We start from the raw sequence: 14,821 nt of genomic DNA on the forward strand, positions 1-14,821 counted from the left end.
CATGCTTTAGCCTCCGTCTACACACTGAAAGACTGGGGACAAACGAAGAGTAGATGAAAAGACCTGGACATGTGACAAAGGACATCATACTGCTGCACCTCTCTCTCCCTGCTGAGCAATGGCTCCTTTCAAACACAGACTTCCTCACCCTTACTCCCTTCCATTCTCTCTCTGTCACAAGCACTCCCTCACTGACTCCTCAAAGAGTGTATTTCCTTGGCTGACTTACAGAGAAAGAGAGAGGGAGAGAGAGGGAGAGAGAGAGAGGGAGAGAGAGAGGAGAGTGTAAAGAGAATGTGTGTATGAGAGAGGGGAGTAGGGAGTAGAGCGAGAGAGAGAGACCCAGATCTCTTTGCTGTAGCATTTTCTTCTTGACCTGGAATCCTAGAGGAGGAGAAATGAGAGAGCAGAGCTGGACAGACTGAGTCTCCTGTAGGATTAACTTCAGCCCCACTCCAAACCTAACCCTGGGGACCAGAAAGAACAGGTAAGAAAGTACAGGTCTTCTACATAGTGCGCATTAAGTAGTGAAAGCATGCGTCTCTCCTCTCTAAACAGTTAAACCATTTGCCAGTGCCGTGGCAGGAGCTAAGCTTATCAGCTGAAATGCTCTAGTATTATGAGTTTGAAATGCAGAGAGGACTACTACTGTTGCTGGACTTTGCCAGTGCTGTTCTGCACTGATATACTGTAGGTTAGGGAGTAATGTGTGTCGGAATACCATCTATTTCAGTGGACTGTGGCTGCCTGCTTTGTGCAGTATGAATGGGTTAAAATCCATGATGTCCACGTGTATTAAAACACTTTGAGTTGATGACATGTTTTTTAAGAGAGTAAATGTGTTTAGACTGTTCTCAGGAGGTAGAATGGTCATTAGCAAGGAGCTAGACACAGGCACTGTGACAGCACACACCGGAAAGAGAGAGTCATTAATCTAGCATTTCCTATAAACCACTACTTGTTCCTCTGTCATTGTTATGTAAAAGCAGTGTGAGAAGCCCTTCTGGCGTTTAACTAGGGAGAAGAACTTTCTGAGGACAAATTATGTTCTCCTGAGATATTTAGGCTGGAAGATAAGGAACCGCTAATCCAGATTCCTCTGTTTAGACCTCTTCCCTGGACCTTGTCTAGAGGGGCTCAACTTTCTACCTGGTCATTAATTCATTTGAGTGATGTTCAATTATTTCATTTATCACCATGCCATAAATCACAGAGCATTCGTGTACATTTGGTTCTCACGAACTGTAATCCATTTGTCAAGGCATACATCACACTGTCTAGCTGAGCCAAAACGAAATGTGCAACATATCTATCTTTTTAAGGGTTAAAGGGAGTGCAGTACAGGCATACTTTAGGTTAACTGTCATTCATCTCCTCAGCACCTATCTGTCTTTGTCGTGCTCCTAATCCAGACCAGCTCCGGGAGAGAGAGAGGAGAGATACTTGAGCTTTTCCCACTCGAGCTGATGTGGTCCTCCAGCACTTAATGACATCATGGTAGATACATGGAGGAGGGGAGAGAGAGAGATATCCGCCATTAACATTTTTGGCACTTTGTCCAGGTCAGGGATAAGGAGATCCTTTCCAAATGTTTGTGTCAGTAGTTTACTTTACACACGTGAGCGTTTTGCTTCCAGGGGTCACCACAGTTCATTCAGATACCTGTGTGAATCAGACACAGTATTAAAACTGGCCCGGTGTGTTACAATGTTTGAAGAGTTATTAAGTCAGACAGACCAAGCTATATCATATAAGTGCCACAGGTGCAGAGAGGGCACTTGCTTACTCAAACTGCTTCCCTTTCCACTGAGTATGCCGTTGTCACAGAGCATCTCACGTCACCACCCCATGGCTAAGCTGTGAGGTAATGTAGCTCTATCAGCAGTGGAAGACAACGCAGCACAATAGTGAATGTACATCCAGTACTGATACTGCAGGGTACATCATGCCCTAGGCTTTGGAATGTCTAGATTGTTGGATAGAACATATCCAATATTCTACTTATAGAGAGTGCATAAGGGGTGATTATATCCCCTGGGCATGTGTCCTCTGTCCAGTGCACTGCCATCAGCAAGAGACCTGGGATAACTACAGTTTTAACTACGCTTTGGGGAAAGTAACTATTCCAGGGGAATAAATAGTTACTTTGGAGGTGACTACAACTATTTGAATTCAGATCCCAAAAAGTACTACTTTTTAAAATTATTTGAATACAGATCTCAGAAAATGACTACTTTTCAAAACTATTTTAATGCAGATCTGAGAAAGCAACTACTTAAAAACCATTTTTGAATACAGATCTCAGGAAGTGGATAATTTTCTGAAACTATAGGATTGGCCGCTTTCAACTAATGACAGGGCTGTATCTGGAACTGCATGTTGTAGATAGAAATAGAATGAATAGAGCACACACAATCTCCTGCACTATTCCAATATATCTCACAGTCATATTTGAGTTTTGTTCCAAAGCGCTATATACCCTCTGTGACTTCTAGGAAGATTTTAACCCACTCATCCCCAAAAATTCTCCAAGTTTACACCATCATTGTAAAGTTTGTTGCTTGATTGTTATTTCTGAAGATAATTATTTATTTCAGGTGATTAGTGATTCATTTACAGGTCAACCCTGTTATATGAACTGAACTCTCGTTTTAATGTGGTGCAACTATTCCTTAAAAATAAATCCAATACATCTCTGGAATGTATTTTAAGGCTTTACATGCATTTTAGCAAAGCTGCAAATGTACAGTATCTATATGTATTTGAAATAGATTTTTTGCCATTGACATTGAAAAAATATATATAAATGCAACATGCAACAATTTCAAGGTTTTACTGAGTTAAAATTCATATAAGGAAATCAGTCAATTGAAATTAATTCATTTGGCCCTGATCTATGGATTTCACATGACTGGGAAAACAGATATGCATCTGTGTATCAGAAAACCAGTCAGTATCTGGTGTGACCACCGTTTGCCTCATGCAGCGTCACACATCTCCTTCGCGTAGAGTTGATCAGGCTGTTGATTGTGAACTGTGGAATATTGTCCTACTCTTCTTCAATGGCTATGCGAAGTTGCTGGATATTGGCGGGAACTGGAACATGCTGTCGTACATGTCGATCCAGAGCATCCCAAACATGGGTGACATGTCTGGTGAGTATGTAGGCCATGGAAGAACTGGGACATTTTCAGCTTCCAGGAATTGTGTACAGATCCTTGCGATATGGGGCTGTGCATTATCATGCTGAAACATGAGGTGATGGCAGCGGATGAATGGCATGACAATAGGCCTCAGGATCTCGTCATGGTATCTCTGCGGATTCAAATTGCCATCGATAAAATGCAATTGTGTTCGTTGCCCGTAGTTTATACCTGCCCATACCATAACACCATCGCCACCATGGTGGCACTCTGTTCACAACATTGACATCAGCAAACCGTTCGCCCACACGACGCCATACACGCTGTTTGCCCGGTACAGTTGAAACCGGGATTCATCCGTGAAGAGCACACTGCTCCAGCGTGCCAGTGGCCATCGAAGTTGAACATTTGACCACTGAAGTCAGTTACAACGCCGAACTGCAGTCAGGTCAAGACCCTGGTGTGGAAGACTAGCATGCAGATGTACTTCCCTGAGATGGTTTCTGACAGTTTCTGCAGACAGTTTTTGGTTGTGCAAACCCACAGTTTCATCAGCTGTCCGGGTGGCTGGTTTCAGGTGTTCCCGCAGGTGAATAAGCCGGATGTGGAAGACCTGGGCTGGCGTGGTTATATGGGGTCTGCGGATGTGAAGCCAATTGGACGTACTGCCAAATTCTCTAAAACGATGTTGGCGGCGGCTTATGGTAGAGAAATTAACATTACATTCTATGGCAACAGCTCTGGTGGATATTCCTGCAATCAGCATGCCAATTGCCCACTGTCAAAACTTGAGACGTGTAGCATTGTTGTGATTGTTTATTGTCCCCAGCACAAGGTGCACCTTGTTCATGCTGTTTAATCAGCTTCTTGATATGCCACACCTGTCAGATGGATAGATTATCTTGGCAAAGGAGAAATGCTCACTAACAAGGATGTAAACACATTTTGCACAACATTTGACAGAAGTAAGCTTTTTGTGCATACAGAACATTTCTGGGATGTTTTATTTCAGCTCATGAAACATTGGAACAACACTTTACATGTTGCATTAATATTTTTGTCCAGTGTATATTGAAATGTATTTTTTTCCTCATATGGATGGAAACAGAGGTCTGCTTCACGTGGCTAACTCAATGATCCAACTCATCACTCCTGTGACATTTAGAAGGCATGTTTCTGCCTATAGTGTGTTGTGGGTGTGGGCCAGAGGAAGAAGGGGAGGACCATCCTCCTCAGTGAATTTCATAAAAATGTCCATTTTAAAACATTTAAAAAGCAATTATTTTAGATAAAACTATACTAAATATAATCACGTCACCAAATATTTGATTAAAACACACTATTTTGCAAAGAAGGTCTACAGTAGCCTCAACAGCACTATGTAGGGTAGCACCATGGTGTAGCCGGATGACAGCTAGCTTCTGTCCTCCTCTGGGTATATTGACTTCAGTACAAAACCTAGGAGGCTCACGGATCTCACTACCCATCCATAGACTTAAACAGTGACTATGACAACTTCCGGAGGATGTCCTCCAGCCTATCAGAGCTCTTGCAGCATAAACTGACATGTTGTGCACCCAATCAAAGTATCAGAGAATTACTGAAAGCATAAGCTACAGATAGCTAGCACTGCAGTTTATAAAATGTGGTGGGTAGTTGACTCAAAGAGAGAGAAAGACAATAGTTGAACAGTTTTGAACAAATTAATTTCTTCCAAAATGAAGGAGAAGCAAGAGCGAAATAGAGAGAGTTTGTCTTTTTTTAAACTTTCAGTTTCACTTACTTCGCTAGCAAATGCAGCTAGCTAGTTTAGCCTACTGAAACACTCTGCTCCAACAGAGGGATGCTTACTGACAGTACACTGTAACTAACGTTACTGCATGATTGTAGCGGGTTTACTAACGCGTCAGTTCTATTAGCTTTGCTGACTATGACGTTACTTTAGCTAATATGGTGACAACGATGTAGGCTGTGTGTATACGTTTGGCTTGGAAAGGCTTTTTCACATGGTCACATAGAGCTGATTTGCTGTGCGTTGAAGTCCACAAGCGAAGGGAGGAAAAGGAATACAATGTGGCTGTTTTGAAAGTGAACTCTGTTCACGCATGATCAGGGTGTATTAATTTAGCCGATTCTGTTGAGAAACATTTCTTAAACAGAAGCAAACAGAACAAAACAGGGATAAACATACCTGAAATTGTCCAATAGAAATTCTCGTTTGCAACTGTTGGACTAATGTCACCTGAAATTTGTCTCTCGACCTGTGTGCACCTAAGTTGTACATTTTCATTTATAGGCAAGGTTGTAGCAACCTCATGATGGGTATAGGGAAAATTTGAGAATCATGTAGTACCCTAAACTTATCACGGTTACATTGAACTGGGTGAATGGAATATGAATGAGAGTCATCCAATATGCTGTAAAGGAAATAAAGCCATGCTCATAAAAAAAAGGTCCTCCCTCATCTTAAACTGCACTGACCGCCACTGGGCCAGACTGCCTATAGTGTGTTGTGGGAGTGGCACCAGACTGCCTATATTTTATTTTTTATTTTTTAAACTTTTATTTAACTAAACAAGTCAGATAACCTCTACAGGATCGGTGGGTCCCCACAGGACTGTTGAGCTAACGTAGGATAATGTGATTAGAATGAGGTTGTAAGTAACAAGAACATTTCCCAGGACATAGACATATCTGATATTGGCAGAAAGCCTAAATTCTTATCAATCTAACTGCACTGTCCAATTTACAGTAGCTATTACAGTAAAATAATACCATGCTATTGTTTGAGGAGAGCACACTGTTATGAACTTGAAAATGTATTAATAAACCAATAAGGCACATTTGCCCAGTGTTGATACAACATTTTGAACAGAAATACAATGGTTCATTGGCTCAGTCTAAAATGTTGCACATACACTGATGTCATCTGCTGGCTAAAATCACAGTCTCTTCTAGCTAGAAATAGTAGTCATGCAAAGAAACTGGCTGCTGAACCTTTGAACGGTTCATGTATTGAGACTTCGAATTCCCCTGAAGAGAGACTTACTGTAGTAATCAGTGATCTCAACCAGGCTGCTCCTCTCTTCCTCCCTCATTCAGGTTGAGGGAGTGACATCATGATGGACTTCTGGAGAATTCCGTTTGTTCTCTGATGTCATCGATTTGGACGGTTTTGCACATTGTTGACTGCACCATTCTGAAATAGGTTTCTGGGTTATCAGTGTCTGCACTGGCTGACTGCCGGGGCTCTTGAGTTGGACAGAGTCAAGAGACTAAATGTGTACCGCTTTCTTCCAGCAGTGTGAAACGATCATGTAATGTCATGTAATATTATGTCATGTCATGTTGTACATGGACAGATCAGTGCAGACCATTTGAACTGTATGGAATTTCATGCAGAGACCACCTGACTGGGCCTGTGGAATTCCGGAGTGGTTCAGTGGAATTCTAATTTTAGACTTCAGAGAAATAACTGACTTCATGATTTAGTGTGTAAGTCTACTGTATCTGAGTGTGCTTCACCCATGTCTAATTTGCAGACTCGATGGCCTTAAGTGCAACATCCTGAACATGACCCATGATCCACGCCTCTCAGAATCTCCTTTTAAACGTTATATCCAATCATGTCACATTACTCAAGGAATTTGGTTCTTGATTGGTTGGTGTTCATTTACAGATTCTGTAAACCTACTCCATGTTGCTCCCTAAATAGATCATATGAATTGGGTTGCTACCCAGCACAGTAGAGTTGTGAAGATCACATCTGCTGTGAGATGCAACACATGCAAACCTCAAATCAATCCAATCACATGTGCCAAATACAACAGGTGAAGACCTTACTGTGAAGTGCTTACTTACAAGCCCTTAACCAACAGTACAGTTCTTTGTTCAGAACATATGGAGATACTTATATGTGCACATTTAGGCCTATGTGAATTGCATATGATTTGATAGGCCTACTGCGTACAGTAATAGGGCATACTAGCTGACACATCTTCATCTACTGAAGGTCCTTCCCTGTACAACTTCTGTCACTCATGAATCCATACAGTGCATGTCTTCCTTTTGTCATACGGTGCCTTCGAGAAAGTATTCAGACCACTTGACTTTTTCCACATTTTGTTACGTTACAGCCTTATTCTAGAATTGATTAAATTCAAATTTTCCCTCATCAATTTACACACAACACCCTATAATGACAAAACAAAAACATATTTTTATACATTTTTGCAAATGTATTCAAAATAAAATACCTTATTACCTTATTTACATAAGTATTCAGACCTTTTGCCTAGAGACCTGAAATTGGGCTCAGGTGTGTCCGGTTTCCATGGCTCGTACCTTGAGATGTTTCTACAACTTCATTGGAGTCCACCTGCGGTAAATTCAACTGATTGAACATCATTTGGAAAGGCACACACCTGTCTATATAAGGTCCCACAGTTGACAGTGCATGTCAGAGAAAAACCAAGGCATGAGGTCGAAGGAATTGTCCGACAGGATTTTGTCGAAGCACAGATCTGGGGAAGGGTACCAAAAAATGTCTGCAGCATTTAAGGTCCCCAAAAACACAGTGGCCTCCATTATTCTTCAATGGAAGAAGTTTGGAACCAAGACTCCTCATAGAGCTGGCTGCTCGGCCAAACTGAGAAGTCGGTGGAGAAAGGCCTTGATCAGGGAGGTGACCAAGAATCCGATGGTCACTCTGACAGAGCTCCAGAGTTCCTTTGTGGAGATGGGAGAACCTTCCATAAGGACAACCATCTCTGCAGCACTCCACCAGGTCTTTATGGTAGAGTGTCCAGACAGAAGCCACTCCTCAGTAAAAGGTGGCAGCATCATGCTGTGGGGTTGTTTTCAGCAGCAGGGACTGGGAGACTAGTCAGGATCGAGGAAAAGATGAATGGAGCAGAGAGATCCTTGATGAAAACAGAACGATTAGACAGAACGATCTACAGAACGATTAGACCTCAGACTGGGGCGAACGTACACCTTCCAACAGGCCAACGACCCTAAGCACACTTGTGTAAATGTGATTTTTCCAGGGTTTTTAAACAGGTTTTGCTTTGTCATTATAGGGTATTGTGTGTAGATTTATGAAGGAGAAAAAACGATTTAATCCATTTTAGAATAAGGCTGTAATTTAGCAAAATGTGGGAGAAATCAAGGGGTCTGTATACTTGCCAAAGGCACTGCAAATGGCACTGTTGAGACACTGTGGTCCTCATGTTGAAGAGACCGTGTTTGCTAATGGTGGAAACTCTAAATTTAACCAATGCAATCAGAAGACTGTGATGATGAAGGGCATACTATGAGTTGAAACCTGGTCGGGAAATTACATTGCTCTGGCAGGATGACATGTCAGGTGTAAGAAATATTGATGCAGAGTATAAACAGAAGTAGATCACTAGATGTACCATTTCAAAATGTATGTAAAGTAGCCAACAAGACAGGGACGATGACTACAATGAACTCTATTCCACATCATGTAACTCAAGCGAGCAGTAAAATCTGATTTTAAAAACATAAAACTACATGTTATGGAACAACGCGGACTGTGAAGAGACACACACACACACACACACAGGCACACACACATACGCACACACGCTCACACACGCACTCTACACAAACATACATTGTAATGTTGCAATATTGCTGTATTGTGGTATTATACATGTTGTATTGTCGACATGTAGTGGTATAGTAGTGGTGAAATAATGTGTTCTATTATATACACATTAAGGGGGATCCTTAATAAATACAAATACAAAATGTCAGCAGGGGCCATCATCTCGGAAGGTTTAAGAAATTCCAAGTGAAATAAACAGAATTTCCTCGTGTAATGTAATGCTATGACATCAATCAACGAGGAATGTGTGTAATGTAAGTGTGATCGGCTGTCTCAACCGACAACAGACGTCATCGCTCTTCGGTTTAACTACATTTGTCTCTGGAATACGTCTGTTAGGACCTCAAAGGTCATTGTTTGTCTGCAAAAGAATGTGTCTGCAGAAAGCCGAGACAGACCAATTTGTACCACTACATGGGAAATAGGGAGTGGGACTTGTAAAAACTGCAACACTAATATTTGATTCTAGACCATTTCTTCCACATTCATGAGTCAAGTTTGATTGAAATATCCGATCATTGAAATACTGGTATTTTCTGGCGAGGTCATGTTTTCCTTGTTAAGATGGAAGAGCCTTGGGATCTCATTTTATAAGTGTCTGCAGGCGTGGTACATTGCCAAACTCCTTTGTGCTGAGGCACAGTTCCCAGCCCATATTTAGTCACGTTGGATTCATAGCGTGGATATATCAAACTCCCCAAATCAAACTATTGATTTTTCCAAAGACTTTGGAGGGTCCCTGGAATCCCAGCAGCTGTTGGCACTAGTGTCTCAGGGATTAGGAGCTATCTATTTACCATTGCTGACATTACAGGCCTAATAAGGACCATTCGGCTATGCTGTCTGCGAAGAACGCTGGCCCTGGCACTGGCAGAGTGGCAGTATCCACGCCATGAAGACAGGCCTCACACAAACAACACCAATGCTAGAGAGGTCTGGGAAAGAGATCATATCCATTGGCTCAATCAGGCTCTCCAACTCAGTTTATATTTCATGGCATGTCCACACACGTTGTGGTCGAAATTTGGATTGTATGTACAGTATGAGGTGGAGCTGTAGCTAAACTTTGTAACTTTTTTAATGATCATTTGACCAGTATGTTGTGTCCCAACCTAAAGTGGTGGGACTCCCCCTAAGTCTGCTGCACGCACCGCAGATAAAACACAAGTGTTAATTTGCTGATCACGGCTATAGCGATGCGGATCATTTTTGCAGCATGCAGGAATGGAATGTGAAGCTTTGAGGCCAGGTGGCTTTAGAATCCCTATTTGCCCGCTAAGAATCTACTTTAATCACAACAGTTGCAAACCATTGCGCTGACATTTAGGGTCATCCTGTAAGAATCTGATAGAAATGTTTATAGAAAACACACTGTTGGAGGAAGTTAAGGGTATAGAGAAGGTCTTGTTATCATTACGCCTTGGTGAGGTTGGAGCAATAGATCAATATCCTGATCCTGGTCTGTTTCAATCAACAGTGTCCAGCCTGTTATCTATCTAACCTCAGTTCCTTGTGAATGTTGGGCTTTTCACGGCTCAATCAGCTCATTACTACTGAATCAAAGTAATGCATGTCCCATGTGACAGTATTACACAATACCCACGGAAATGTGGGAATAAGAAACGGTTTAATTAAACTGTGCTGGAGGAAAAATAATAGTGTTCTTGGAGTTTGGAATCATAGGTGGAAGCCAAAGGAGCCAGAAGTTGGAGCTGAAGTGTTTATCCAAAGTTAAATGGAAGATGAACGCCAGAGAGAAGTGATACTTTACTCTAAAAAGCTGTTGCATAGTTACGTAACTGGAAGTATGCATGTACTTCAATAACAAATGCAAGTGACACATTGAGTTCATGTCCTGAGCAAGAGTTCAAAACATTATCCAGCGTTATGTTTCGAAATTTATGGTAGAAGTATGAGCACTCAAGATATGCTCAGCATTGATTGTGTCTGATTCCCCTCTGACCTTTTACACCCTCTCTTAACTCTATTTTGTAGGCCAACTACTGTAGGCCAACTACTGGTAGCCAACTACTGGTGGCCATCTACTGTAGGCCAACTACTGTAGGCCAACTACTGTAGTCCAACTTCATTTTCCACTACCACTCATGTTCGCACGGCAGTGCTGATCACTATTTGCGTGTGTTAGAAGTGTTGGTCAGAAGCTGTGTGACTCAACAAGGCAGGGCATCTCACCCCAGTGTTTGGATAGAGAGGCTTTACTTTACAAATGATAGTCCCACTAAGCCCAAACCAGATGGGATGGCGTATAGCTGCAGAATGCTGTGGTAGCCATGCTGGTTAAGTGTGCCTTGAATTTTAAATAAATCACATACAGTGTCACCAGCAAAGCACCCCCATACCATCACACCTCCTCCTTCTTTATTAGTGGTTTCTTTGCAGCAATTTGACCATGAAGGCCTGATTCACGCAGTCTCCTCTGAACAGTTGATGTTGAGATGTGTCTGTTACTTGAACTCTGTGAAGCATTTATTTGGCCTGTAATTTTTGAGGCTGGTAACTCTAATGAACTTATCCTTTGCAGCAGAGTCTTCCTTTCCTGTGGCGGTCCTCATGAGAGACAGTCCTCATCATAGCACTTGATGGTTTTTGTGACTGCACTTGAAGAAACTTTCAAAGTTCTTGAAATGTTCCGTATTGACTGACCTTCATGTCTTAAAGTAATGATGGACAGTTGTTTCTCTTTTCTTATTCGAGATGTTCTTGCCATAATTGTCACACCCTGATCTGTTTCACCTGTCTTTGTGCTTGTCTCCACCCCCCTCCAGGCATCTCCCATCTTCCCCCATTACTCCCTGTGTATTTATACCTGTGTCTTCTGTTTCTCTGTTGCCAGTATGCCTTGTCCCGTCAAGTCCTACCAGCTTGTTCCCGTGATTTCTGGCTCTACTTTTTGTGTTACCTAGTCTTCCCAGTTCTGACCTTTCTGCCTGTCCTGACCCTAATCCTGCCTGCCGTCCTGTACCTGCCTGACTCTGATTTGGATTACGACTCTTTGCCTGCTTTGACTTACCTTTTGCCTGCACCTTGTACTATAATGAACTCTGAGACTCGTACTATCCACCTCCTGTGTCTGCATCTGGGTCTTTTACCAAATAGGGCTATCTTCTGTATACCACCCCTACCTTGTCACAACACAACTGATTGGCTCAAACGCATTAAGAAGGAAAGAAATTCCACAAATTAACTTTTAACAAGGCACACCTTTTAATTGAAATGCATTCCAGGTGACTACTTCATGAAGCTGGTTGAGAGAATGCAGAGAGTGTGCAAAGCTGTCATCAAGGCAAAGGGTGACTACTTTGAAGAATCTCAAATATAACATATATTTTGATTTAACACTTTTTTTGTCACATGGGATGACGCTGGAGAGACGAAGCAGGTACGGGGAGTCAAACATTTAATATAGAACGGACATGGAACGAGACAGGAACAGCGTCAGCAAATGAGTAACACAAACAAAAAACAATTAATACAGCAGTGGGGAACAGAGCAGGGAACTGACACATATAGGAGAGGTAATAAACAGGTGATGAGTGAGTTCAGGTGAGTCCATTATCGCTGATGCGCGTGACGAGGGAAAGCCGGTGTGCGTAATGGACGATAGGAGTGCGTGATGCAGGACAGCCTGGCGCCCTCAAGCGCCAGGGGAGGGAAGAGCGGGAGCAGACGTGACATTTTTGGTGTCTACTTGATTCCATATGTGTTATTTCATAGTTTTGATGTCTTCACTATTCTTCTACAATGTAGAAAATAGTCAAAATAAAGAAAAACCCTTGAATGAGTAGGTGTGTCCAAACTTTTGACTGGTACTGTACAGACAGTCATTGGTGCAGGCCTGGTTTGCTCCCAGTCTCATAACTTTCCTATCGAACATCTTGTTTTCATCGAGGTTACAACGAGTTAGACTGTTCTTTCTTGATGTTCACAGTCCCACTGTTGTGCTGTTCTGGTGCCGGGTTGCGTTGTTTCAAAGGTCCCAGGGAGGTGGTTAAGGTCTGCAGTCTGCAGATGTAAGCGGGTCGCACATCTAATTGAATCTCTAACTGATCTCAGAGCAGAGACAGCAGTGGAGCGGGTGAGGGAAGAGAGAATGAGTGTCAGTTCTGTGATCTCACTCAGCTCAGGACGGCTCAGAGCATGAGTCATGGGTCAGGGGTCGTATGACATCACCTGGGAGGTACAGGGGATTTGTTCCTTATCTGTAAATAATTAAAAGTACTGATGTCATACTGTACCAGAACTTGATTACAGAAAGAACACTATCTCAATATCAGGGGCCTGTAGTTGTTCCATTAATCACAACTCCTTCAGGGGCGAGGAGAGAAGCTCTATGAAGTTTTAACAAGTTTTAACACACACAAGTTTTAACGCACACGCATACATACACATGCACTGATTACCTATATTGTGTGCAGTGCACTTGACCCCAATGGACACAGAGATGACTCAACAGAACATGAATGCAATGTAACTCTAAAGATGACCCTACTGGTCTTACTGCATAATATGATGCATATGCCAACATAGTTTATAGGCCTGTATTTCTTTTTGAGTTGGGATCCCAGATTTTGTTCTGATTTGCATGACAAAACAGGCCAAACACCCAGGGGTGTTGCATATTTTCCAGTGTCCTCCCATCCAAAGTGTCACCACCCAGCATGAGATACGGCCTCTGTGAAAGAACAGGGCTTGTCAGAAACACACACACCCTGTTGAGTGATTTTGCATGTTGAATATTTGTCTGAGCTCGTATAGATTAGAGGAATGACAGATGAAGGACATGCTGCCTTGGAGTATTGTTTTGGTTGACTTTACACCTGATAATCTCAAGTACAGACTACATGAACATAAATGATACCATAGATCTGTCTTTATACTATCTGCACTGATAGCTGAAGAGCAGCAATAGTTCCGGCACTTGAGTTTTTCGTCACTGGTTATATGAATAAATCCCGATTTCGCAGGTGTATAGATTCTGAAGAATTTCGGAAGGGGAGAGGGCCTTTGGCCTATAGACTTTACCCATAACTTGTAAAGAGTGAGGGTGGAGTGCCTCGTTCCGGTTCCGCTCCTGGTTGCAGCATCTCTTCATCTCTTCTCTTAACATGTATGGGCGCAGAACTTCATAGAGCAGCTGACCAATTACATGAGACTTTAGCTCTGGGTTAACCGAGATATTACACCTGATAATACTGTACACTTCCTCATGTAGCTCTAATTCAGCCTGTGTGCCTCCTGTCATTGAATAGAAGTGAGGGGGAAAGGTAGAGGAAGGGGAGGAGGGGTATGAAGATGAGTTTTCAAGGCCAAGGCCCTTAAACTAAAGTGATGTGGTAAGTGATGTGTCAACAATCGGAGTAGAATGTAGTCCAGGATCTCTCTCTCTCTCTCTAAGTTTGCACTGATTCTGTTGACATTAAGTTCATTGATTATTTAGTTGACATTTTCCTTCATTTGTATTCATTGCTGCACAGGTAGAGCAAAGCACAGGATTAAAATATGATTTCCTCTGTTATTTTTCTCTGCACGGGTAGAGGATGAGATCCAAGAGCAGTGGGGTGGAAAGCCCAGCCAATGGAGTACTGAGGGTTCCCCAGGCAATGCATGACATAAACCAAGAAGAGGAAGTAAATCTGCATGCACCTATAAAGAGCCTAAAGGTCAAAGTTCAACCAAACAATGAGGAAGTGGAGGGGTTGGTGGTCTCTGACATAGATAAGTCAACTGAGGACAGCTCAGGGACTAGTGGCCAAAGACTGGGAATCATCAACTTTACTAAAGAGGACCTTCTGAGGCTGCTAGGTGTCATGGAATGTGAGGTTCAGGTGAGTCTCACTCATTTTGATAAACTACCATACGCTCATATTGTACATAGATTTATAGCTACATGTGGGTTGGACCACAAATCTTGTCAGCTGGGATGTTGTTTACTTGTATTATCCACTAGGTGGAACGTATTGCCATGATTTTATTGTAAACCCTCACAATACTATAGTCCAAAATTACAATTTATTTACAATTT

At 42.3% G+C, this 14,821-nt stretch overlaps 1 protein-coding gene across 1 annotated transcript in view; it reads left to right on the forward strand.

The window, feature by feature from the left end:
• Positions 1–304: 304 nt before the first annotated feature.
• Positions 305–14,821, forward strand: part of LOC115138375 (filamin-A-interacting protein 1-like) — a 28,210-nt gene continuing 13,693 nt past the window's right edge. Inside the window, exons 1-2 of the mRNA XM_029675168.2 lie at positions 305–487; positions 14,334–14,624. Coding sequence (XP_029531028.2) covers positions 14,337–14,624 — 288 coding nt within the window. The 5' untranslated portion in view covers positions 305–487; positions 14,334–14,336. The remainder of the gene's footprint in view (positions 488–14,333; positions 14,625–14,821) is intronic.

Source organism: Oncorhynchus nerka, linkage group LG12, assembly GCF_034236695.1.
Source record: "Oncorhynchus nerka isolate Pitt River linkage group LG12, Oner_Uvic_2.0, whole genome shotgun sequence".
Lineage (NCBI taxonomy): Eukaryota > Metazoa > Chordata > Actinopteri > Salmoniformes > Salmonidae > Oncorhynchus > Oncorhynchus nerka.